This window comes from Anguilla anguilla, chromosome 1, assembly GCF_013347855.1.
Source record: "Anguilla anguilla isolate fAngAng1 chromosome 1, fAngAng1.pri, whole genome shotgun sequence".
NCBI lineage: Eukaryota > Metazoa > Chordata > Actinopteri > Anguilliformes > Anguillidae > Anguilla > Anguilla anguilla.
Window position 1 is genome coordinate 86,839,562 of NC_049201.1, and position 25,000 is coordinate 86,864,561.

The 25,000-nt window shown below is 49.1% G+C and overlaps 1 protein-coding gene across 5 annotated transcripts in view; it reads left to right on the top strand.

Moving 5' to 3' along the window:
* Positions 1-25,000, top strand: part of LOC118232883 (adhesion G protein-coupled receptor B2-like) — a 93,952-nt gene that overhangs the window by 27,023 nt on the left and 41,929 nt on the right. For 4 of the 5 annotated variants that reach the window (XM_035428106.1, XM_035428124.1, XM_035428134.1 and 1 more), the window contains exons 3-6: positions 17,938-18,018; positions 20,416-20,580; positions 23,419-23,583; positions 24,768-24,932. In XM_035428106.1, the coding sequence (XP_035283997.1) occupies positions 17,938-18,018; positions 20,416-20,580; positions 23,419-23,583; positions 24,768-24,932 (576 nt within the window). The remainder of the gene's footprint in view (positions 1-17,937; positions 18,019-20,415; positions 20,581-23,418; positions 23,584-24,767; positions 24,933-25,000) is intronic. The other variant, XM_035428141.1, reaches the window with a different exon arrangement.

The following is a 25,000-nucleotide window of genomic DNA, read 5'->3' on the forward strand; positions in this document are numbered from 1 at the left end:
TGTGTGTGTGTGATGCACAGGAGGTGTGTGTGTGATGCACAGGAGGCGTGTGTGTGATGCACAGGAGGCGTGTGTGTGATGCACAGGAGGTGTGTGTGTGATGCACAGGAGGTGTGTGTGTGATGCACAGGAGGTGTGTATGTAATGCACAGGAGGTGTGTGTGTGATGCACAGGAGAGGAGGTGTGTGTGTGATGCAGGAAGCGTGTGTGTGATGCAGGAGGCGTGTGATGCACAGGAGGCGTGTGTGTGATGCACAGGAGGCATGTGTGTGATGCACAGGAGAGGGGGTGTGTGTGTGATGCAGGAGGCGTGTGATGCACAGGAGGTGTGTGTGATGCACAGGAGGTGTGTGTGTGATGCAGGAGGTGTGTGTGTGATGCAGGAGGTGTGTGTGTGATGCAGGAGGTATGTGTGTGATGCACAGGAGGTGTGTGTGTGATGCAGGAGGCGTGTGTGTGATGCAGGAGGTGTGTGAGTGTGATGCAGGAGGCGTGTGTGATGCAGGAGGTGTGTGCGTGTGATGCAGGAGGCGTGTGTGATGCAGGAGGCGTGTGATGCAGGAGGTGTGTGAGTGTGATGCAGGAGGCGTGTGTGATGCAGGAGGCGTGTGATGCAGGAGGTGTGTGAGTGTGATGCACAGGAGGCGTGTGTGATGCAGGAGGTGTGTGAGTGTGATGCAGGAGGCGTGTGTGATGCAGGAGGTGTGTGAGTGTGATGCAGGAGGCGTGTGTGATGCAGGAGGTGTGTGAGTGTGATGCAGGAGGCGTGTGTGTGATGCAGGAGGCGTGTGTGATGTAGGAGGTGTGTGAGTGTGATGCAGGAGGTGTGTGTGTGATGCAGGAGGCGTGTGTGTGATGCAGGAGGCGTGTGTGTGATGCAGGAGGCGTGTGAGTGATGCAGGAGGTTTGTGTGATGCAGGAGGCGTGCGTGTGATGCAGGAGGCGTGTGTGATGCAGGAGGCGTGTGTGATGCAGGAGGCGTGCGTGTGATGCAGGAGGCGTGTGATGCAGGAGGCGTGTGAGTGATGCAGGAGGTGTGTGTGATGCAGGAGGCGTGCGTGTGATGCAGGAGGCGTGTGATGCAGGAGGCGTGTGATGGCCGTGTGAAACAGGGATCATGCAGAAGCTGTAAAACGCTGCTGACGTTTATTCGGTTTTTGGCCTTTGTGAGCATCCCCAGAGCAGCAGGAGACGCTGGGACCTGAAGCGCCTGAGCAGGACATCGCTGATGAGTAATCAGAGCCCCCCCTCGCCCCCCTCATCCCCCCCGGCCCCCCCTCACGCATCCCGTCTCCCCCCCGGCCCCCCCTCGCCCGCCCTCACGCGTTCCGTCTGACTCATAGTCCTGTGAATCACTGCTGTACCCACAGGCACTGCAGCTGTGTGTCTCATTCCATCTGCCTGCCAGCTTTTCATTGGCTCCTGAAGCAGCCAATCAAACACAGAGCCTTACAGTGGAGCACAGTCAGGTCGTTAGCAGATGCTCTTATCCAGAGTGACTTACACAGCTTGTATTTTTTTACCAATAATAATTATACCGCTTCTGTGAAATACCTTTCTCATGGGGACGACAGGGTTTGAGCCTGCAACCTCTGAGTTTCAAGCCTGGTTTGAACTCGGAAGCAAACTCAGCCTCAGACTCAGGATCACTTGTGGTGCTGGTGGGTCCAATGACACCAGACCCGTGCAGAACTTAAGCAACCCTTCTTGTCTGGTGCCCTGGGACAGTGGATGTCAGATGCTTTGTTATATAAGCAGACTGTGAGACTGTCTGCAAGAAGCCGAAAACCACCATCAATCAGTAGCGTCCATTTTACCACCTGCAGGTAGCATATTTCAGCAGTTTATCAGTCTGGTCCAGGGTCCTAGTCTCCATGTTGGCTCTGACTGGGAGCTTGGCTGTGCTAGATTTTCTCAGTGCCCCTGGCTCCATGTTGGCTCTGACTGGGGGCATGGCTGTGCCAGTTTCTCTACGGTCCTTGCCTCCATGTTGGCTCTGTCTGGAAGCTTGGCTGTGCCAGTTTCTCTACGGTCCTTGCCTCCATGTTGGCTCTGTCTGGAAGCTTGGCTGTGCCAGTTTCTCTACGGTCCTTGCCTCCATGTTGGCTCTGTCTGGAAGCTTGGCTGTGCCAGTTTCTCCACGGTCCTTGCCTCCATGTTGGCTCTGTCTGGAAGCTTGGCTGTGCCAGTTTCTCCAGGGTCCTCGTCTCCATGTTGGCTCTGTCTGGAAGCATTATTGTTCCAGTTTCTCTGTTGTGGTTCAGTTTTCCTTAGCCAACACAGCGTTCTACTATGCTCTCTCTCTGTATTTCTGGTGCTGGTTTTTTACAATTATTTTGCCTTAAATTTAATTCTGTTTGTTTAGAGGTAACTACTATAACAATGTGTATAAAAGAAACATCCCATTAAAAAAGAACTATAAAACCCAGTCTTATCTCAGTTTAGATGTGCTTGTGAGCCGAGCAGGAGAGATAGAGGTGCCTGTGTGCAGTAAAACCCTGGCAGAATAAATCTGTGGCTGCACAGCTAGAGGAACAAAGGTAAAGGGCCAACAGTCATGAGGACAGTCCTGAGCCTGTCACAACCAGAACATGACTGACCCACCTTAACACAGAGACACCATGCTGACTGACCCACCTTAACACAGAGACACCATGCTGACTGATCCACCTTAACACAGAGACACCATGCTGACTGATCCACCTTAACACAGAGACTCCATGCTGACTGACCCACCTTAACACAGAGACTCCATGCATGACTGACCCACCTTAACACAGCGACACCATGCATGACTGACCCACCTTAACACAGAGACACCATGCTGACTGACCCACCTTAACACAGAAACACCATGCTGACTGACCCACCTTAACACAGAGACTCCATGCTGACTGACCCACCTTAACACAGAGACTCCATGCATGACTGACCCACCTTAACACAGAGACTCCATGCATGACTGACCCACCTTAACACAGAGACACCATGCTGACTGACCCACCTTAACACAGAAACACCATGCTGACTGACCCACCTTAACACAGAGACACCATGCTGACTGACCCACCTTAACACAGAAACACCATGCTGACTGACCCACCTTAACACAGAGACACCATGCTGACTGACCCACCTTAACACAGAGACACCATGCTGACTGACCCACCTTAACACAGAGACACCATGCTGACTGACCCACCTTAACACAGAGACTCCATGCTGACTGACCCACCTTAACATAGAGACACCATGCTGACTGACCTACCTTAACACAGAGACACCATGCTGACTGACCCACCTTAACACAGAGACTCCATGCTGACTGACCCACCTTAACACAGAGACACCATGCATGACTGACCCACCTTAACACAGAGACTCCGTGCATGACTGACCCACCTTAACACAGAGACACCATGCTGACTGACCCACCTTAACACAGAGACACCATGCTGACTGACCCACCTTAACACAGAGACACCATGCTGACTGACCCACCTTAACACAGAGACTCCATGCTGACTGACCCACCTTAACACAGAGACTCCATGCTCACTGACCCACCTTAACACAGACACCATGCTGACTGACTCACCTTAACACAGAGACACCATGCTGACTGACCCACCTTAACACAGAGACTCCATGCATGATCCAGTGACCGCACTGACAGCTCAGTCTACCCAAAGACTCTTTGTCTTATTTCAGGCACTCAACCCTGTCCTTCACTTATAGAACTGATTAAAAAACAGTCTTTAGCATAAATTTAAACACAGAGTGTCAGCAATCTGAACGTGAGCAGGAAAATCATTCCATAGAGCAGGAACAGGATATGACCAGGCTCTACTACCAGCGATACTTTTAGCTACGAGAGAAATAAGAAGCTGGCATTCATGAGGGATTATGGGAAGAAAGGAGAGATTATTCAGGTACAAGATGGATAGCGCATATAAAGCCTTAAAAGGAGGGAGATGGGTCTTATTATCCATACAGAATTTGGATAGATAATAAGCCAGTGGAGTGAAGCTAATACCGGACTAATGTGGTCAAATCTCCTTGTTCTGGTAAGAATAGGAGCAGCAGCATTTTGCATCAATTGGAGACCTTTAAGGGATGAATTTGCACATCCAGACAAAAGGGTATTACAGTAGTCTAATCCTGTAGTAACAAAATCCTGTTGTGACAAAAGTTTTTCTGGAGTTGAGATTGAGATGTGATTTGAGTTTAGATGTGAACCATCCCATTATTTCCGGTACCCCATCCCGTTATTCCGGTACCTCATCCCGTTATTCCAGTGCCCCATCCCGTTATTCCAGTGCCCCATCCCGTTATTCCAGTGCCCCATCCTGTTATTCCAGTACCTCATCCTGTTATTCCGGTACATCATCCCGTTATTCCGGTACCTCATCCCATTATTCCAGTACCTCATCCCATTATTCCGGTACCCCATCCTGTTATTCCAGTACCCCATCCCGTTATTCCAGTACCCCATCCCATTATTCCAGTACCTCATCCTGTTATTCCAGTACCTCATCCCATTATTCCAGTACCTCATCCCATTATTCCGGTACCCCATCCTGTTATTCCAGTACCCCATCCCGTTATTCCAGTACCCCATCCCATTATTCCAGTACCCCATCCCATTATTCCAGTACCTCATCCCGTTATTCCGGTACATCATCCCGTTATTCCAGTACCTCATCCCATTATTCCGGTACCCCATCCTGTTATTCCAGTACCCCATCCCGTTATTCCAGTACCCCATCCCATTATTCCAGTACCTCATCCTGTTATTCCAGTACCTCATCCCATTATTCCAGTACCTCATCCTGTTATTCCAGTACCTCATCCTGTTATTCCGGTACCCCATCCCGTTATTCCAGTACCTCATCCTGTTATTCCAGTACCCCATCCCATTATTCCAGTACCCCATCCCGTTATTCCAGTACCTCATCCTGTTATTCCAGTACCTCATCCCGTTATTCCAGTACCTCATCCTGTTATTCCAGTACCCCATCCCGTTATTCCAGTACCCCATCCCGTTATTCCAGTACCTCATCCTGTTATTCCAGTACCTCATCCCATTATTCCAGTACCCCATCCTGTTATTCCGGTACCCCATCCCGTTATTCCAGTACCTCATCCCGTTATTCCAGTACCTCATCCTGTTAATCCAGTACCTCATCCTGTTAATCCAGTGCCTCATCCCAGGCACAGATGTGTGATTTTAGGACACCCTGAACCCCTCTCGGGTGCTGGCAGGAGGGCACAGCGGAGCCCCCAGGGCACATGGAACCAAATCCGTCTCCATGGAAACTTCACTTCGCCCGCTGTTTCTCCCAGAATAAAAACCGCTCAGTTTCACTCAACACACAATTAAACTGCACATTCAACATCAGTCAATAAGTTTCAGATTAGTGTGGAAACTTACAATTACTGTGACTGTTAATTAAGAATTTGGCTTGGTTTCCCCTGTTTCAAATGTTGTAGTGCTCAACTGATGAAACCTCAAACATAATAATTCCTCCCGTTGTCTTGGCTGAAAATACTGTGGAGTTGAGTCTCACCATGGGAACATAAGAAACGGCCAGAATGATGAAGGAGATGCTTTATTTCGACCGCTTTTCGGCTGCATTCTACGGCCCCCAACAGAAATCTCAAAACAGCACAATCACTGTTTTTCTGGTTTAGAGGGACATTTTTACTTTACCTGTCTCTTCTGTGGAGCCCAGCGTTTCTCTCTCGCCTCTGGAGCCCAGCGTTTCTCTCTCTCTCTCTTCTGGAGCCCAGCGTTTCTCTCTCTCTCTCTTCTGGAGCCCAGCGTTTCTCTCTCTCTCTCCTCTGGAGCCCAGCGTTTCTCTCTCCCTCTCCTCTGGAGCCCAGCGTTTCTCTCTCCCTCTCCTCTGGAGCCCAGCGTTTCTCTCTCTCCTCTGGAGCCCAGCGTTTCTCTCTCTCTCCTCTGGAGCCCAGCGTTTCTCTCTCTCTCTCCTCTGGAGCCCAGCGTTTCTCTCTCTCTCCTCTGGAGCCCAGCGTTTCTCTCTCTCTCCTCTGGAGCCCTGCGTTTCTCTCTCTCTCCTCTGGAGCCCAGCGTTTCTCTCTCTCTCCTCTGGAGCCCAGCGTTTCTCTCTCTCTCCTCTGGAGCCCAGCGTTTCTCTCTCTCTTCTGGAGCCCAGCTTTTCTCTCTCTCTCTCCTCTGGAGCCCAGCGTTTCTCTCTCTCTCTCCTCTGGAGCCCAGCGTTTCTCTCTCTCTCTCCTCTGGAGCCCAGCGTTTCTCTCTCTCTCTCCTCTGGAGCCCAGTGTTTCTCTTTTCTGCAAACAGCAGCCCTTCTCCTGCTGGAGCTCCTCTCCCCAAAGCAAAACTCCCAAAAATAACTCAGCATCAACCTGGCCAGTCTAAAAAAGCTGATCAGAGGAGGTCACTGCATGTACAGCAGTGTTTCAGGTCATGTAGCCATGCTTTTCCACCACGGACACATAACTGTTCTAACGCAACACTGTCCTACACCAGCACCAACAACACTGTCCTACAGCAGCACCAACAACACTGTCCTAAATCAGCACCAACAACACTGTCCTAAATCAGCACCAACAACACTGTCCTACATCAGCACCAACAACACTGTCCTACATCAGCACCAACAACACTGTCCTACATCAGCACCAACAACACTGTCCTAAATCAGCGCCAATAACACTGTCCTACATCAGCATCAACAACACTGTCCTACATCAGCACCAACAACACTGTCCTACATCAGCACCAACAACACTGTCCTAAATCCGCACCAACAACACTGTCCTAAATCAGCACCAACAACACTGTCCTACATCAGCACCAACAACACTGTCCTACATCAGCACCAACAACACTGTCCTACATCAGCACCAACAACACTGTCCTAAATCAGCACCAACTGCACTGTACTAAATCAGCACCAACAACACTGTCCTACATCAGCACCAATAACACTGTCCTACATCCGCACCAACAACACTGTCCTACATCAGCACCAACAACACTGTCCTAAATCAGCACCAACAACACTGTCCTAAATCAGCACCAACAACACTGTCCTACATCAGCACCAACAACACTGTCCTAAATCAGCACCAACAACACTGTCCTAAATCAGCACCAACAACACTGTCCTACATCAGCACCAACAACACTGTCCTACATCAGCACCAACAACACTGTCCTAAATCAGCACCAACTGCACTGTACTAACATGGTACATTACTCATTATGTTTGGGTGTTGTTGGCAGTGCTTAAAAAATGACCCAATTTATGTTTATATACATTTTATTTATTTATTTATTTATTTAACCTTTATTTAACCAGGTTAGTCTCATTGAGATTAGAAATCTCTTTTTCAAGAGAGACCTGGCCAAGAAAGCAGCAGTTGATTACAGACACAACAAAATTTCAACATTTAACATACTATAAAACCAGACAAACAGCAATGTTCAAAGTTTCACAATCTGGTTAACATGAGCAATCTGTTGTGCAACTAAGGGTCAAAACAATTACAAGTTTCACTTTCCTCCATAACCATAAGCCTTTTTTAAAAATAATTTAATGATAAAAGCTCCTGTAAATTAAGTTCTTTCTGGAGCTCATTCCACGCAGAAGGAGCTGAGAACTGGAATGCTTTTTTGCCAGCCTCAGTACGAACCTTTGGCACAGACAATAAAACACTGTTTTGTGAGCGAAGTCGGTATTTTCCATTAGTCTGCTGGACAATGTACATGCAAAGGTAAGATGGAAGCAATTTCAATATGGCCTTGTAAATGAAAATATACCAGTGACACAGCCTACCTAATGCCAAGGAGGGCCAGCCCACTCTTCTATACATACACTTATTCCAGACAGATTAAAAAACACTCAGTGTAAAAGAGATTTGTCATCATCGTCCTCGTTATCACCCTCATCATCATGTTCATGGCTGTTTAATAGAGAGCTGGAGTCAGGCTCCTGTCAGTCTGTGGGCTTTCACACGGAGGACGTAGCACAGGATCGACGATGAAGAGAGCCCTCTCTTCCCCAAAGCATTATGGGACTGCTGATGTGTGCTGGTGGACGGCCGTGTGTTAGCGAGGTAGCGCTAATGCGTTTCGAAGCCCTGGGTGAACTGGAAATGAAGGTGGAGGTTTAGCAGAGACAGTGGAGGTGGTGGAGATGGGTGGAGCGCTGGAGCCCTCTTTCCCCTCCTCCGCATTCTGAGGAGTATCGAACCGTGTGATCTGGTCTTGACCACTGCCACCCTCGCGTCACTCTGGACCGAGGTTCACATCGTTGGGCTCTCAGGTGTGTGTTGGGAGTGTGTGGGAAATGGGTGGTGTAGTGAGGTTACCGTGCGATCTGGTCTTGACCACTGCCACCCTCGCGTCACTCTGGACCGAGGTTCACACTGTTTGGCTCTCAGGTGTGTGTTGGGAGTGTGTGGGAAATAGGTGGTGTAGTGAGGTTTACAGAAGCGTGCTCCTTATCAGACCCCCAACACTGTCCTAAATCAGCACCAACTGCACTGTACTTATCAGACCCCCAAAGGAAAACAGACTGTTTACTGCGCTGACAGTGGAGTCAGAAGGGAGTGGTGAAGAGACTGTGCTCAGTTGCAAAACATCGTACTGGATTAGCACTATGTAAACCTTCGGTTCTCCATAACGGAGTGCGGTCATGTTAGGTATTTTTGGAAAGCTGGTGTCATGGGGAACAAGATAGTGTCTGAGCTGTACGGTTTAACCTTGTCTGATAGGCTTACAGAGGCAGTGCAAACAGGATCATTCATGTACTGTTTTGTTAGGATTGTGTCTTTATTTGATGACTTGGGTTATTTCTTTTGATATATAAGGGGAAAAGTGCAGTGGTTCGGGGAAACTCGTCAGTACAACCTCCTGCATGTCATTTGCGTATAGCCATATCACTGCACACACACTTATGCACCATTGTATATTGCCATTATTGAACACGCTGTACAATACACTGCATTCAGTAGTAGTGCCCTGGCATTCCTTTTTGACTGTTGCCACTGCACACCGAGCAGTTTCAGTGTCCTAACATAAACACAGAACTCAGGCTATCTGCACCCCGTGGTCACTGGCCTATACAATAGTGCCGTAGCACCACACATAATTGTATCTATGGAGGCTACACACGCCGCAGGCACGTCCATGTCTACCAAGGTAGTTAGCGCCCTGTATAGCGCCACGCTGCATTAAATGGTCATTTGCATTTTCCAATGTAGAACTGGTAGCACAGAGGAAAGGTTAAAACGTTCTTTTTGAGTGAGATAACCGGGATAACGTTGAATGAATCCCGCTCCAGTAGCAGCGGGTAAGACTACACGTGCTCCTTCACCACTCTGATACTTCCACCGCTTGGTGTATCCGAGGGTTTGGGTGTGTTTGGGGTTTCTTTGCGTGGGACTACCTGATTGATGCCAGGGAGTAAACTGACGTGCCCTTTTGTAGTGTAGCCACACCCCTCAGTTCTGGATCCCCGCCCCTTCGCTGCAAAGCCCCGCCCCTCTGCTGCAGTTTAGCTCTGAAGTAAATTGTCTGAGTCATTAATTATAGTCTCTCATACTCAGGCACTGCCTGTAAAACGTGTTTTTGCTTTTCCTGTAATCCCAAGAGCAGAACTGACTGAATGTGAGTTCTTGGGTTGAGAAATTGCCATTTTTTTGTCTGGTGCAAAGTAGTTTTATGTATCCTACAAATGTATCCATGGCAACTGGTGAAATCTGAGGCAAATGGGAGGGTATTTTCAGGGCATCTGACTCCTGATCGCAGCGTGGTGCCCGGTGTAGTCCGTGTGAAACTGCGAGCAGCGAGTGCTCCTGAGTGTCTGATGTGTAAAAACACGCTCATCGCCTGAGCCGCTTGCTGTGAACACCTGCTCAAACTTCCCCTCTAATAAACATAATCTTGGCTTTTGGCTCAGAAAGGATGCGTTTCAGAGTCGTCTGTGCGACGCACGCTGAACTAACCGGTCTGTGCTGTTCTGGGTCGACCCATTCCCTGCGCATTGAATGCTTGGTTGAGGGTTTATAAATATGATAAACAGGTTCCCTGTGTTCTGTTGGCGCTCCTGGGGTTTCATTGTTAAGACCCTGATGACTAACAGGGCCTCCTTAGATGTTTTCATCATCTTTCCCTCTTCTTCACAATCTCTTTCTTACTTCATTGTTCAGAGGTAATTATATTACATCCATATCATATGTGATATGCCCCTTCCCTGGTGATATGCTTTATGTCAGTAATACCTGTATTATCTGAAGGTTAAAACCCCTGTTCTGCTATAATATGACAACGACGAGAACATTGGACATTCAGCCCAATAATGCTGACCATTTTCCTGCCATTGAAGTGTGCCTTGTGCTCAGCTTTTACCCACAAGCTAGATAGTATCTAGCGCCTTATCAAGCCTGGTCTCAAAAACCCCCAGAGCTTCTACATGTAACATCTTCTCTGTCATTCCCTGCTCTGTCATTCCCTGCTCTGTCATTCCCTGCTCTATCATTCCCTGCTCTGTCATTCCCTGCTCTGTCATTCCCTGCTCTGTCATTCCCTGCTCTATCATTCCCTGCTCTGTCATTCCCTGCTCTATCATTCCCTGCTCTGTCATTCCCTGCTCTGTCATTCCCTGCTCTGTCATTCCCTGCTCTATCATTCCCTGCTCTGTCATTCCCTGCTCTGTCATTCCCTGCTCTGTCATTCCCTGCTCTATCATTCCCTGCTCTGTCATTCCCTGCTCTGTCATTCCCTGCTCTATTTGAACATTTCAAAACACGTGCTTTTGGTATTGTGCTTTTTGGCTACCCTGGTAACATTGGCACATATTTTACAAGATTCAAACTTACTTTTGTCTTTTTAATACATTTTATCAAGTTGATTCTTCTCTCTTAAAATCCCTCTTAAATTAGATTTATTTATTTATTTACTCCAAAGGTTGCTAACTTATTTTAATTTAATACGCATTTTGAGGAGGTTGTTAGATGTTATGGTGATTGGGATCTCCTGAATAATGATGTCAGTAAAACCAGTGCTGGTCCAACTGTAAAGAAGAGAGAGAGAGAGTGTGTGTGAGAGAGAGTGTGAGTGTGTGTGTGTGTGTGAGAGAGAGAGAGAGAGAGAAAGTGTGCCACTGTGTTTGTGTGTCTGTGTGTGTGTGTGCAACAGAGAGCGAGAAGGAGAGAGAGAGCAGCCAATCAGCAAGAGAGCTGCTTCTGAACCTACAGCCAATCATCAAAAGAGCTGCTCCTGGGCCGGCACCCAATCGGCTATCAGTGTGGGCGATAAAGAGGGGAACAAATCAGCATGAAATAAAAGGTGACAGAAGAGAAGGAAATGAAAAGAACAGGTCTACAGTGAAGAAAGGACAGGGATGCGTTTTATGGTTTATGACTCAGAACTCTTCAGCAGGAAAGATAATGTGGGTTGCATTTCACCGATCCGGTTCTAACTGCTCTCTGTAATGTAGACTGATCCAGACTGATCCGGTTCTAACTGCTCTCTGTAATGTAGACCGACCCAGGCTGATCCGGTTCTAACTGCTCTCTGTAATGTAGACTGATCCAGACTGATCCGGTTCTAACTGCTCTCTGTAATGTAGATGATCCAGACTGATCTGGTTCTAGCTTCTCTCTGTAATGTAGACTGATCCAGACTGATCCAGTTCTAACTGCTCTCTGTAATGTAGACTGATCCAGACTGATCCGGTTCTAACTGCTCTCTGTAATGTAGACCGACCCAGGCTGATCCGGTTCTAACTGCTCTCTGTAATGTAGACTGATCCGGTTCTAACTGCTCTCTGTAATGTAGATGATCCAGACTGATCTGGTTCTAGCTTCTCTCTGTAATGTAGACTGATCCAGACTGATCCGGTTCTAACTGCTCTCTGTAATGTAGACTGATCCAGACTGATCCGGTTCTAACTGCTCTCTGTAATGTAGACTGATCCAGACTGATCCAGTTCTAACTGCTCTCTGTAATGTAGATGATCCAGACTGATCCGGCTCTAACTGCTCTCTGTAATGTAGACTGACCCAGGCTGAATCGGTTCTAACTGCTCTCTGTAATGCAGACCGATCCAGACTGATCCAGTTCTAACTGCTCTCTGTAATGTAGACTGATCCAGACTGATCCAGTTCTAACTGCTCTCTGTAATGCAGACTGATCCAGACTGATCCGGTTCTAACTGCTCTCTGTAATGTAGACTGATCCAGTTCTAACTGCTCTCTGTAATGTAGACTGACCCAGGCTGATCCGGTTCTAACTGCTCTCTGTAATGTAGACTGATCCAGACTGATCCAGTTCTAACTGCTCTCTGTAATGCAGACCGATCCAGACTGATCCGGTTCTAACTGCTCTCTGTAATGTAGACTGATCCAGACTGATCCAGTTCTAACTGCTCTCTGTAATGCAGACCGATCCAGGCTGATCCGGTTCTAACTGCTTTCTGTAATGTAGACTGATCCAGACTGATCCAGTTCTAACTGCTCTCTGTAATGTAGACTGACCCAGGCTGATCCGGTTCTAACTTCTCTCTGTAATGTAGACTGATCCGGTTCTAACTGCTCTCTGTAATGTAGGTTAGGCCTGGCTGGGCTCTCTAAGCCAGCTTGTTTTGATTTACGGGCATGCTCTCCCTGAATTGATTAATCCATTTGTTCGTTTGCTCCTTCCTCACGCATTGTTAGAGACAGGAGGTGTGAGGAATTTGCTTTGGCGAAGCTCACAGCTCTGTCTCTGCACAGCTGGGACGTGTGTAACTTTGCTGCAGATCTAATCTCATCAGCGAAATCCCGCTCGGAACATTGAGTGGAGGTCAGACGTGCCGCAGTGTGAGGAGAGATTTACGAGCGCGAGCAGATTCGGGCGTTCAGGAGGGTCTGTGAGGACCTGCGACCAGACAGGCAGCGTGTCTTTACTGTTCTCCTCCTTAACTGCTCTTCTGAACAGCGTGTCTTTACTCTTCTCCTCCCTAACTGCTCTCCTGAACAGCGTGTCTTTACTCTTCTCCTCCCTAACTGCTCTCCTGAACAGCGTGTCCTTACTCTTCTCCTCCTTAACTGCTCTTCTGAACAGCGTGTCTTTACTCTTCTCCTCCCTAACTGCTCTCCTTAACAGCGTGTCTTTACTCTTCTCCTCCCTAACTGCTCTCCTGAACAGCGTGTCCTTACTCTTCTCCTCCCTAACTGCTCTCCTGAACAGTGTGTCTTTACTCTTCTCCTGCCTAACTGCTCTCCTGAACAGCGTGTCTTTACTCTTCTCCTCCCTAACTGCTCTCCTGAACAGTGTGTCTTTACTCTTCTCCTCCCTAACTGCTCTTCTGAACAGCTTGTCTTTACTCTTCTCCTCCCTAACTGTTCTCCTGAACAGCGTGTCCTTACTCTTCTCCTCCCTAACTGCTCTCCTGAACAGTGTGTCTTTACTCTTCTCCTCCCTAACTGCTCTTCTGAACAGCGTGTCTTTACTCTTCTCCTCCCTAACTGTTCTCCTGAACAGTGTGTCTTTACTCTTCTCCTCCCTAACTGCTCTTCTGAACAGTGTGTCTTTACTCTTCTCCTCCCTAACTGTTCTCCTGAACAGTGTGTCTTTACTGTTCTCCTCCCTAACTGCTCTTCTGAACGTGTGTCTTTACTCTTCTCCTCCCTAACTGCTCTTCTGAACAGCGTGTCTTTACTGTTCTCCTCTCTAACTGCTCTCCTGAACAGCATGTCTTTACTCTTCTCCTCCCTAACTGCTCTTCTGAACAGTGTGTCTTTACTCTTCTCCTCCCTAACTGCTCTTCTGAACAGCATGTCTTTACTCTTCTCCTCCCTAACTGCTCTCCTGAACAGCGTGTCTTTACTGTTCTCCTCCCTAACTGCTCTCCTGAACAGCGTGTCTTTACTGTTCTCCTCCCTAACTGCTCTCCTGAACAGTGTGTCTTTACTCTTCTCCTCCCTAACTGCTCTTCTGAACAGCGTGTCCTTACTGTTCTCCTCCCTAACTGCTCTTCTGAACAGCGTGTCTTTACTGTTCTCCTGGACTCTCAACTCCTAACTGCTCCTTCCGCAGAGACACTTTCAGAGAATCTTACACATCCTGAGCTTCTGCTACACCGATTCTGACAAAATACAGCCACAAGGGAAGTGCCTCTCCTGGGGCCTAGTCTGGTGTCAGTGAAACTGCATATTAAACTGGTACCTAAATTAGACATCCTGAAAGAGAGACATATTAAACTGGTACCTAACTTAGACACCCTGAAAGAGAGACATATTAAACTGGTGCCTAAATTAGACATCCTGAAAGAGAGACATATTAAACTGGTACCTAACGTAGAAACCCTGAAAGAGAGACATATTAAACTGGTACCTAACGTAGACATCCTGAAAGAGAGACATATTAAACTGGTACCTACAGTTGAGGTCGAAAGTTTCCATACACCTGCAAAGCAAATTTACTTCATGGCAGTTTTGAGGTTCCAATTATTTCTACAAGTCTTATTTTTCTGTGATGGAATGATTGGAGCTTAAACTTGTTTGTCACAAAAAAAACATTCATGAAATTTGGTTTTGTAATATATTTATTGTGAGTTTTCTGAAACAAAAATATACAAACAGGTTCAGAACTAAACATACAGCGCTTATAATATTTGGTCGCATGACCTTTAGCCATCTTAACCTCAAGTAGACGCTTTTGGTAGCCATCCACAAGTTTCTGGCAAGCTTGTGGTTGAATCTTGGACCACTCCTCTTGACAAAATTGGTACAGTTCGACTAAATTTGTTGGCTTCCTGATACGGACTTGTCTCTTCAGCAGTGTCCACATGTTCTCGATGGGGTTGAGGTCGGGACTCTGTGAAGGCCATTCTAAAACCTTAATTCTAGATCTGGTTTAGCCATTCCTTCACCACTTTTGAGGTGTGTTTGGGGTCATTGTCTTGTTGGAAGACCCAGCTGCGTCCAAGACCCAATTTTCTAGCAGATGGTTTCAGGTTGTCCTCAAGGATTTTGAGGTAATCCTCCTTTTTCATGATTCCGTCTATTTTTTGTAATGCACCAGTTCCACTGGCAGCAAAACATCCCCAGAGCATAATACTACCACCCCTGTGCTTGGCGGTAGGGATGGTGTTCTTGGGGTTGAAGGCCTCACCTTGTTCCCTCCAAACATATCTCTGGTCATTGTGGCCAAATAACTCAATTTTTGTCTCATCTGACCACAGGACCTTCCCCCAGAAGGTTGTATTTTTGTCCATGTGGTCATTTGTAAACTTGAGTCGAGCCTTAAGGTGCCGGTTCTGGAGCAAGGGCTTCCTTCTTGCACAGCAGCCTCTCAGACCATGGCGATGTAAAACACGTTTGACTGTGGACTTTGATATCTGTATTCCATCAGCATGCAATTCATTGCAGATCTGCTTCTTGGTGATTCTTGGTTGCATCTTGACCAGCCTGACCAATTTTCTCTCAGCAGCAGGGGAGAGCTTGCGTTTTCTTCCTGTTCGTGGCAGTGACACAACCACTCCATGCACTTTAAACTTAGAAATAATGGTTTGCACAGTAGATCTTGGTACCTGTAACAGCTTTGCAATGGCTCCAAGTGACTTTCCTGACTTGTTCAAGTCAATGATATGCTTTTTCAGATCCATGCTGAGCTCTTTTGACCTTCCCATTGTAGTGCAGGCTGGTTGTGACTAACGAGCCCTTTTTAAATTGCCTCAGAGAAGTCATCAGCTGTAGTCAATCATGATCACTCACAAGGAGTTAAGGGGCCATGCCACAAAGGAAATTTGATTGTCACAACTTTCTACATCATCAAAATAGATAATTTAAGTTGCTGTATGTTTATTTCTGAACCTGTTTGTATATTTTTGTTTTCAGAGAACTCACAATAAATATATTACAAAACCAAATTTCATGAATGTTTTTTTGTGACAAACAAGTATAAGATCCAATCATTCCATCAAAGAAAAATAAGACTTGTAGAAATAATTGGAACCTCAAAACTGCCATGAAGTAAATTTGCTTTGCAGGTGTATGGAAACTTTCGACCTCAACTGTAACTTAGAAACCCTAAAATAGAGACATTCTTAAAACTAATAGTGAAGCTCACTGAAAGGTCTTGGATATGAATATATTTGAGAACTTGTTTAGCAAGTCTGATAGTAAATAAGTAGCTGAAGACAGAGTTTTGACATCATGAATCTTTTGGATTTTGGGGGATTGAAAAAAAGGAATTTGAAAAGGCGGTTTCTTTCTTTGCTGCCCCAGACCCAGTTTGGAGAGGAAGTTGCACCCCTCTCTTCCTCCCTCTGAGTTTTGTGTGGAATGAGATCTTTAGGGTGGCATTTTAAGAGAAATGAAAGAATGTTGTTGTTGTTAGTTTTGTTTCTCAGTGCACCAAGGACCGCCCACTCGCTGTCTCACAGCCAGGGCTCAACAGCGCCATCAGGGCATTGTGGAGAAGGAGGGAACTGCAGCTCTGTCACCTCACAGCCCCTGTCCTTTAAACGAGCAGTTACTCCCCTGACTGAAGCACTGGTCTGTGGGGACCCCTTTCCCAGGGGAAACAGGGGTTCTGTCTGCCCCAGAGAGAGCCTCAGGTGCAGGGGGGACATCCGGGCCTGCAGTGTCAGCCAGGCCTGCAGGTTGAGACAGACCTGCAGTGTCAGGCAGACCCGCAGTGTGAGACAGGCCCGCAGTGTGAGACAGGCCCGCAGTGTCAGCCAGGCCCATGGTGATAAGCGCCTACGTTTGAGCGTCAGCTGGATAAAATGAGAAGAAGAACTGAGTGCCTTCGGCACAGCGGTGATATGACACGAGCAGGGCTCAGAGATTATCTGATACTGTGAATGAAGGAAAAAGGAGGAGATAAGATTTGTGCTCAAAGGTAGTGATGTTTCATTCTATTAGTTGCAGGACAATGCAAGATGAGGAAAGGGGAGCTGCTGTAGAGGTAGAGCTGTGTTCAGGCTCTGCTAGTGGAGCTGTGTTCAGGCTTGCTGGTGGAGCTGTGTTCAGGTTCTGCAGGTAGAGCTGTGTTCAGGGTCTGCAGGTAGGGCTGTGTTCAGACCCTGCTAGTGGAGCTGTGTTCAGGCTTGCTGGTGGAGCTGTGTTCAGGTTCTGCAGGTAGAGCTGTGTTCAGGGTCTGCAGGTAGAGCTGTGTTCAGACTCTGCAGGTAGAACTGTGTTCAGGGTCTGCAGGTAGAGCTGTGTTCAGACTCTGCTTTTGGAGCTGTGTTCAGGTTCTGCTTTTGGAGCTGTGTTCAGGCTTGCTGGTGGAGCTGTGTTCAGGTTCTGCAGGTAGAGTTGTGTTCAGGTTCTGCAGGTTTAGCTGTGTTCAGGATCTGCTGGTGGAGCTGTGTTCAGACTCTGTTGGTGGAGGTGTGTTCAGGCTCTGCTGTTGAAGCTACGTTCTGCAGTTTAGTTGCTGTGGTCTCATGGCTGGTATAGATGGACACACTTTCATCTGCGTGTTCTGCCGAGACAGAAAGCTTGTGCAGTTGTGTGCGGTGCAGGTGTGTGTTCTGCAGGTGTGTGCGGTGCAGGTGTGTGTTCTGCAGGTGTGTGCGGTGCAGGTGTGTGTTCTGCAGGTGTGTGCGGTGCAGGTGTTTGTTCTGCAGGTGTGTGCGGTGCAGGTGTTTGTTCTGCAGGTGTGTGCGGTGCAGGTGTGTGTTCTGTAGGTGTGTGCTGTGCAGGTGTGTGCAGTACAGGTGTGTGCAGTGCAGGTGTGTGTTCTGCAGGTGTGTGCAGTGCAGGTGTGTGTTCTGCAGGTGTGTGCAGTACAGGTGTGTGCGGTGCAGGTGTGTGTTCTGCAGGTGTGTGCGGTGCAGGTGTGTGTTCTACAGGTGTGTGCAGTACAGGTGTGTGTGGTGCATGTTGTGTGGTGCAGGTGTGTGCGGTGCAGGGCAGGTGCTAAAGCTTCTCTTTCTGCACCCTGACAGACTCTGAAGAGGACGATCTGAGAGTGAAGACGCAGCGACCTCGATCTGTCGACCTGCCGGGACTTTACCAGGCCCAGACAGGTGAGATTCTGATCCCGTGCGTTCTGGATCCTCTCTGTACCCCACACTCAGATTACAGTGTGAGGTTCTGGATCCTCTCAGTACCCCACACTCAGATTACAGTGTGAGGTTCTGGATCCTCTCTGTACCCCACACTCAGATTACAGTGTGAGGTTCTGCACCCTGTCTGTACCCCACACTCAGATCACAGTGTGAGGTTCTGGATCCTCTCAGTACCCCACACTCAGATTACAGTGTGAGGTTCTGGATCCTCTCTGTACCCCACACTCAGATTACAGTGTGCGTTCTGGACGCTGTCTGTACCCCACACTCAGATTACAGTGTGAGGTTCTGCATCCTGTCTGTACCCCACACTCAGATTACAGTGTGAGGTTCTGGATCCTCTCAGTACCCCACACTCAGATTACAGTGTGAGGTTCTGGATTCTCTCAGTACCCCACACTCAGATTACAGTGTGAGGTTCTGGATCCTCTCTGTATGCCACACTCAGATTACAGTGTGCGTTCTGGACGCTGTCTGTACCCCACACTCAGATTACAGTGTGAGGTTCTGCATCCTGTCTGTACCCCACACTCAGATCACAGTGTGAGGTTCTGGATCCTCTCAGTACCCCACACTCAGATTACAGTGTGAGGTTCTGGATCCTCTCTGTACCCCACACTCAGATTACAGTGTGAGGTTCTGGATCCTCTCTGTACCCCATGCTCAGATTACAGTGTGAGGTTCTGGATCCTCTCTGTACCCCACGTTCAGATTACAGTGTGAGGTTCTGGATCCTCTCTGCACCCCACACTCAGATTACAGTGTGAGGTTCTGGATCCTCTCTGTACCCCACACTCCCAGTGTGCATTGTGGATCCTCTCTGTACCCCACACTCAGATTACAGTGTGAGGTTCTGGATCCTCTCTGTACCCCCACACTCAGATTACAGTGTGTGGTTCTGCACCCTGTCTGTACCCCACACTCAGATTACAGTGTGAGGTTCTGGATCCTCTCTGTACCCCACGCTCAGATTACAGTGTGAGGTTCTGGATCCTCTCTGCACCCCACACTCAGATTACAGTGTGAGGTTCTGGATCCTCTCTGTACCCCACACTCCCAGTGTGCATTGTGGATCCTCTCTGTACCCCACACTCAGATTACAGTGTGAGGTTCTGGATCCTCTCTGTACCCCCACACTCAGATTACAGTGTGTGGTTCTGCATCCTGTCTGTACCCCACACTCAGATTACAGTGTGTGGTTCTGCACCCTCTCTGTACCCCACACTCAGATCACAGTGTGAGGTTCTGGATCCTCTCTGTACCCCACACTCAGATTACAGTGTGTGGTTCTGGATCCTCTCTGCACCCCACACTCAGATTACAGTGTGAGGTTCTGGATTCTCTCTGTACCCCACACTCAGATTACAGTGTGAGGTTCTGGATCCTCTCTGTACCCCACACTCAGATCACAGTGTGTGGTTCTGGATCCTCTCTGTACCCCACACTCAGATCACAGTGTGAGGTTCTGGATCCTCACAGCACACTCAGATCACAGTGTGCGTTGTGGAGGCTGCTGCAGATCCCTGTGCCATTATGCAGCAGCGCTGTGTTACACTCGCGTGCCGGCCTGTGAGATTTATTTCCTGTGCTGTGGTACGCAGCGGTCCCGTGTGCAGAGAAGAATAAAACATTTTTACATCATGTCCACCGGCCTGGCGATGAATACAGAGCGTTAAAATGCTTTAGCGCCAACAACAAAGGACCCGCCTGCCGTAATTATCCTTATTTATCAATGTTTTAAAGTAATTGTCTGGGAATAAACAAGGATGTCGGCTCCACATAGAGAGACCACTGCCTTCCCCAGGAAGAGAGGCTGGTGGACAATGGTCATGCACCTCACTGTCCACCAGGGGGCAGCAGTAGAGCGAGAGGAGTGCTGGCAGATTGCTCAGGTGTTGTGTTATTGCAGAGCGTGGGGGAGGGGTAAAGCAGAGAGAGAGAGATGTGCAGATGGAGGGGTGGGGGGGGAATGGGAACACAGAGGGAGGAAGAGAGTGGGAGAAATGTTTTTAGTTGAATGCATCTCACAGCTGAGGTGTCTCTCTGCCTGAGGTCCCAGGGCAGAGTCATTCTGTGACTCTGGCTGCTGTCAGATCTGTGTCATCAGTTTCACACACTTTATTACCAAGTAAAGTCTCCTCTGCATGCTAATGCTCCGCTTCTCCATCCCTTATGTTACACCTTCTCTCTCTTTTTCTCCTGCTCCTGTCTTTCTTTATTCTGCTCTCCACCCTTTTCACACTGTTCGTTTTTTCCCTCTGTCCCTCTCTCTCCCCCTGCTGGTATCTGATGTTCTGGCTCGGTCCTGTCCCGGTCCTGCCCCGGTCCTGGCCCGGTCCTGCCCTTATCCCCCAGGTGACCCAGCAGCGGAGGAGTGGTCGCAGTGGAGCATGTGTTCTCTGACCTGTGGGCAGGGCTTGCAGGTCCGCACGCGCTCCTGTGTCGCCTCCCCCTACGGAACCCTCTGCAGTGGCCCGCTGAGGGAGTCCCGTGTCTGTAACAACACCGTCACCTGCCCAGGTGAGTCTTACACCTGTACAACACCGTCACCTGCCCAGGTGAGTCTCACACCTGTACAACACCATCACCTGCGCAGGTGAGTCTCACACCTGTACAACACCGTCACCTGCCCAGGTGAGTCTCACACCTGTACAACACCATCCCCTGCCCAGGTGAGTCTCACACCTGTACAACACCGTCACCTGCCCAGGTGAGTCTCACACCTGTACAACACCATCACCTGCCCAGGTGGGTCTCACACCTGTACAACACCATCACCTGCCCAGGTGAGTCTCACACCTGTTCAACACCATCACCTGCCCAGGTGAGTCTCACACCTGTACAACACCGTCACCTGCCCAGGTGAGTCTCACACCTGTACAACACCGTCACCTGCCCAGGTGAGTCTCAGACCTGTACAACACCGTTACCTGCCCAGGTGAGTCTCACACCTGTACAACACCGTCACCTGCCCAGGTGAGTCTCACACCTGTACAACACCATCACCACAACACCGTCACCTGTCCAGGTGAGTCTCACACCTGTACAACACCGTCACCTGTCCAGGTGAGTCTCACACCTGTACAACACCATCACCTGCCCAGGTGAGTCTCACACCTGTACAACAGCATCACCACAACACCATCACCTGCCCCAGTGAGTCTCACACCTGTACAACACCGTCACCTGCCCAGGTCAGTCTCACACCTGTACAACACCGTCACCACAACACCGTCACCTGTCCAGATGGGAGACTGGAGTACATACAGGTACAGCACTGGTGAATCACTGCGCCTACAGTGTGTTCACAGCACAGTGCTGTAGAGTGGATGGGTACAGTGTGTTTACAGCACAGTGCTGTAGAGTGAGTGGGTTCACTGTGTTTACAGCACAGTACTGTAGAGTGTGTTTTCAGCACAGTGCTGTAGAGTGTGTGGGTACAGTGTGTTTACAGCACAGTGCTGTAGAGTGTGTTTACAGCACAGTGCTGTAGAGTGTGTTTACAGCACAGTGCTGTAGAGTGGATGGGTACAGTGTGTTTACAGCACAGTGCTGTAGAGTGTGTTTACAGCACAGTGCTGTAGAGTGTGTGGGTACAGTGTGTTTACAGCACAGTGCTGTAGAGTGAGTGGGTTCACTGTGTTTACAGCACAGTACTGTAGAGTGTGTTTTCAGCACAGTGCTGTAGAGTGTGTGGGTACAGTGTGTTTACAGCACAGTGCTGTAGAGTGTGTTTACAGCACAGTGCTGTAGAGTGGATGGGTACAGTGTGTTTACAGCACAGTGCTGTAGAGTGTGTTTTCAGCACAGTGCTGTAGAGTGTGTGGGTACAGTGTGTTTACAGCACAGTGCTGTAGAGTGTGTTTACAGCACAGTGCTGTAGAGTGGATGGGTACAGTGTGTTTACAGCACAGTGCTGTAGAGTGTGTTTACAGCACAGTGCTGTAGAGTGTGTGGGTACAGTGTGTTTACAGCACAGTGCTGTAGAGTGTGTTTACAGCACAGTGCTGTAGAGTGAGTGGGTACAGTGTGTTTACAGCACAGTGCTGTAGAGTGAGTGGGTAATACAGAGCTTTTGCTTTGGGAGATGTAGGTGTTGATGGGTTCATGGCCACAGCAGACAGCTCAAATGCTTCTGTATGAGTCATCAGTGGTATAAAGAGCCTGTTTTTATTTCTGTTTATTTACTCAATTAGTCTGCCAGAGAGCAAGACACAGACATGTAACTGAATTGGGTTTGCTCATGTTTTAAACAGCTCCTCTGGTTCTTTTTTAGGCCCACATTGGACTTTTAACTTAGGCTGGAGTAGTTCCCTCGCTCTCTCACTCCTTTGCCTCTCTCTCGCGCTCTCTCTCTCTCTCTATCTTTCGCTCAGTATTATTGGGTGAAAATGGGAGGATGCATTAAAAAGAGAACAGCACTGGGCAGGCTGTGTGCCTGTAGAATCATTGTATTTGTTATTCTTGTGAACACAAGCCCCTCCCCTCTCTCGGGTTGCCATAGTGCTGAGTGGGGGGGGGGGATCAGCCGGGGGCTCATAAGTATGGATCAGGATGCTGTCGGTTCTGGGGCAGCCTTGGGGGGCTGGGCTAATTGGGTCTGCATGGCTGGCTCTGTGTTTTTATCTGAATGGAGGAGACACACTGAGACTCTCAGGTTTTTATCTGAGTGGAGGAGACACACTGAGACTCTCAGGTTTTTATCTGAATGGAGGAAACACACTGAGACTCTCAGGTTTTTATCTGAATGGAGGAGACACACTGAGACTCAGGTTTTTATCTGAGTGGAGGAGACACACTGAGACTCTCAGGTTTTTATCTGAATGGAGGAGACACACTGAGACTCTCAGGTTTTTATCTGAATGGAGGAAACACACTGAGACTCAGGTTTTTATCTGAATGGAGGAGACACACTGAGACTCAGGTTTTTATCTGAATGGAGGAGACACACTGAGACTCTCAGGTTTTTATCTGAATGGAGGAGACACACTGAGACTCAGGTTTTTATCTGAATGGAGGAGACACACTGAGACTCTCAGGTTCTCATAAGGAAGCCTGAAGACTGACAAAACTGCAGGCAGTGTCTTCACTTCCAGCATGTTTCTGTCGTCAGGCAGGGCTTTCAGACTCATATTTACTCCCCTCATTGGCTGCCTTTGCTGTGATGTCACATTCTCCCCTCATTGGCTGCTGGTGCTGTGATGTCACACTCTCCCCTCATTGGCTGCTGGTGCTGTGATCTCACGCCTCCTCATTGGCTGCCGGTGCTGTGATGTTATGCCCTGCCCTTATTGGCTGCCTGTGCTCTGATGTCACGCCCTCCCCTCATTGGCTGCCCGTGCTGTGATGTCGTTGCAGTGCATGGGCTGTGGGAGGAGTGGTCTCCGTGGAGCCTGTGTTCAGTCACGTGTGGGCGTGGCTCTCGAACCCGGACCCGGAGCTGCGTGGCCCCTCAGCACGGGGGGAAGACCTGCGGAGGCCCAGAGCTGCAGTCCAAACTCTGCAACATCGCCGTGTGCCCAGGTCAGTCCCGCCCCCACCTCTCCCTCTTCCAGTCACATCGCCGTGTGCCCAGGTCAGTCCCGCCCCCAACTCTCCCTCTTCCAGTCACATCGCCGTGTGCCCAGGTCAGTCCCACCCCCACCTCTCCCTCTTCCAGTCACATCGCCGTGTGCCCAGGTCAGTCCCGCCCCCAACTCTCCCTCTTCCAATCACATCGCTGTGTGCCCAGGTCAGTCCTGCCCCCAACTCTCCCTCTTCCAATCACATCGCTGTGTGCCCAGGTCAGTCCCGCCCTCACCTCCCTCTCCTCCAATCACATTGCCATGTACCCAGGTCAGTCCTGCCCTCTCCTCCCATAACATCACCATGTGCCCAGGTCAGTCCCGCCCTCACCTCTCTCTCTTCCAATCACATTTCTGTGTGCCCAGGTCAGTCCCGCCCCATCCTCCCTCTCCTCCAATCACATCGCTATGTGCCCAAGTCAGTACCGCCCCCAAATCCTTCTCCTCCAATTACGTCGCTGTGTGCCCAGGTTAGTACTGCCCCTATTTACCCCTCCTCCAATAACATTGCCATGGGTCAGTACAGGTACATCTAAGGTACAGTACAGGTAAACCTTGCAGTTAAATCTAACCTGTATTCCAGAAGGTAAATCTAACCTGTATTCCAGAAGGTAAATCTAACCTGTGTTCCAGCAGGTAAATCTAACCTGTATTCCAGCAGGTAAATCTAACCTGTATTCCAGCAGGTAAATCTAACCTGTGTTCCAGCAGGTAAATCTAACCTGTATTCCAGCAGGTAAATCTAACCTGTATTCCAGAAGGTAAATCTAACCTGTATTCCAGCAGGTAAATCTAACCTGTATTCCAGCAGGTAAATCTGCTAAAGCCGTCACTCTCAGCCTCATGGCTGGGCTTCCTGGGAACCATACATTACAATAATGAGTGTGTGTGATTCTTTCTCTCTTATCATTCTCTCTCTCTCTCCCTCTCTCCTTTATGTGCCCCTCTATCTCTGTCTCTCTCTCTCTCTCCTTTACCTGCCTCTCCGTCTCTCTCTCTCCCTCCCCATCTCCTCTCTCTCTCTCTCTCTTTCCTTTACGTGTCTCTCTCTCTCTCCCTCTTTCTCCCCCTCTCTCTCTCTCTGTCCTTTACCTGCCTCTCTCTGTCTCCCCCCGTCCCCCGCCCCCCCCCCCCCCCCCTCAGTGGAGGGTCAGTGGTGGGACTGGTCGTCATGGTCGCGGTGTTCAGTCAGCTGTGGGGGAGGGGTGCAGCACAGGCAGAGGAGGTGTAGGGTTTCGGTTCACGGCTGGACAGAGTGTAGGGGGGCACACGCTGAGACCCGTCAGTGCAGCAGCCAGGACTGTGGGGGTAAGTCAGCGCCCGCCCCGATGTCCCCTGCCCCGCCCCAATGCCCCTGTCCTGCCCTGCCCCGCCCC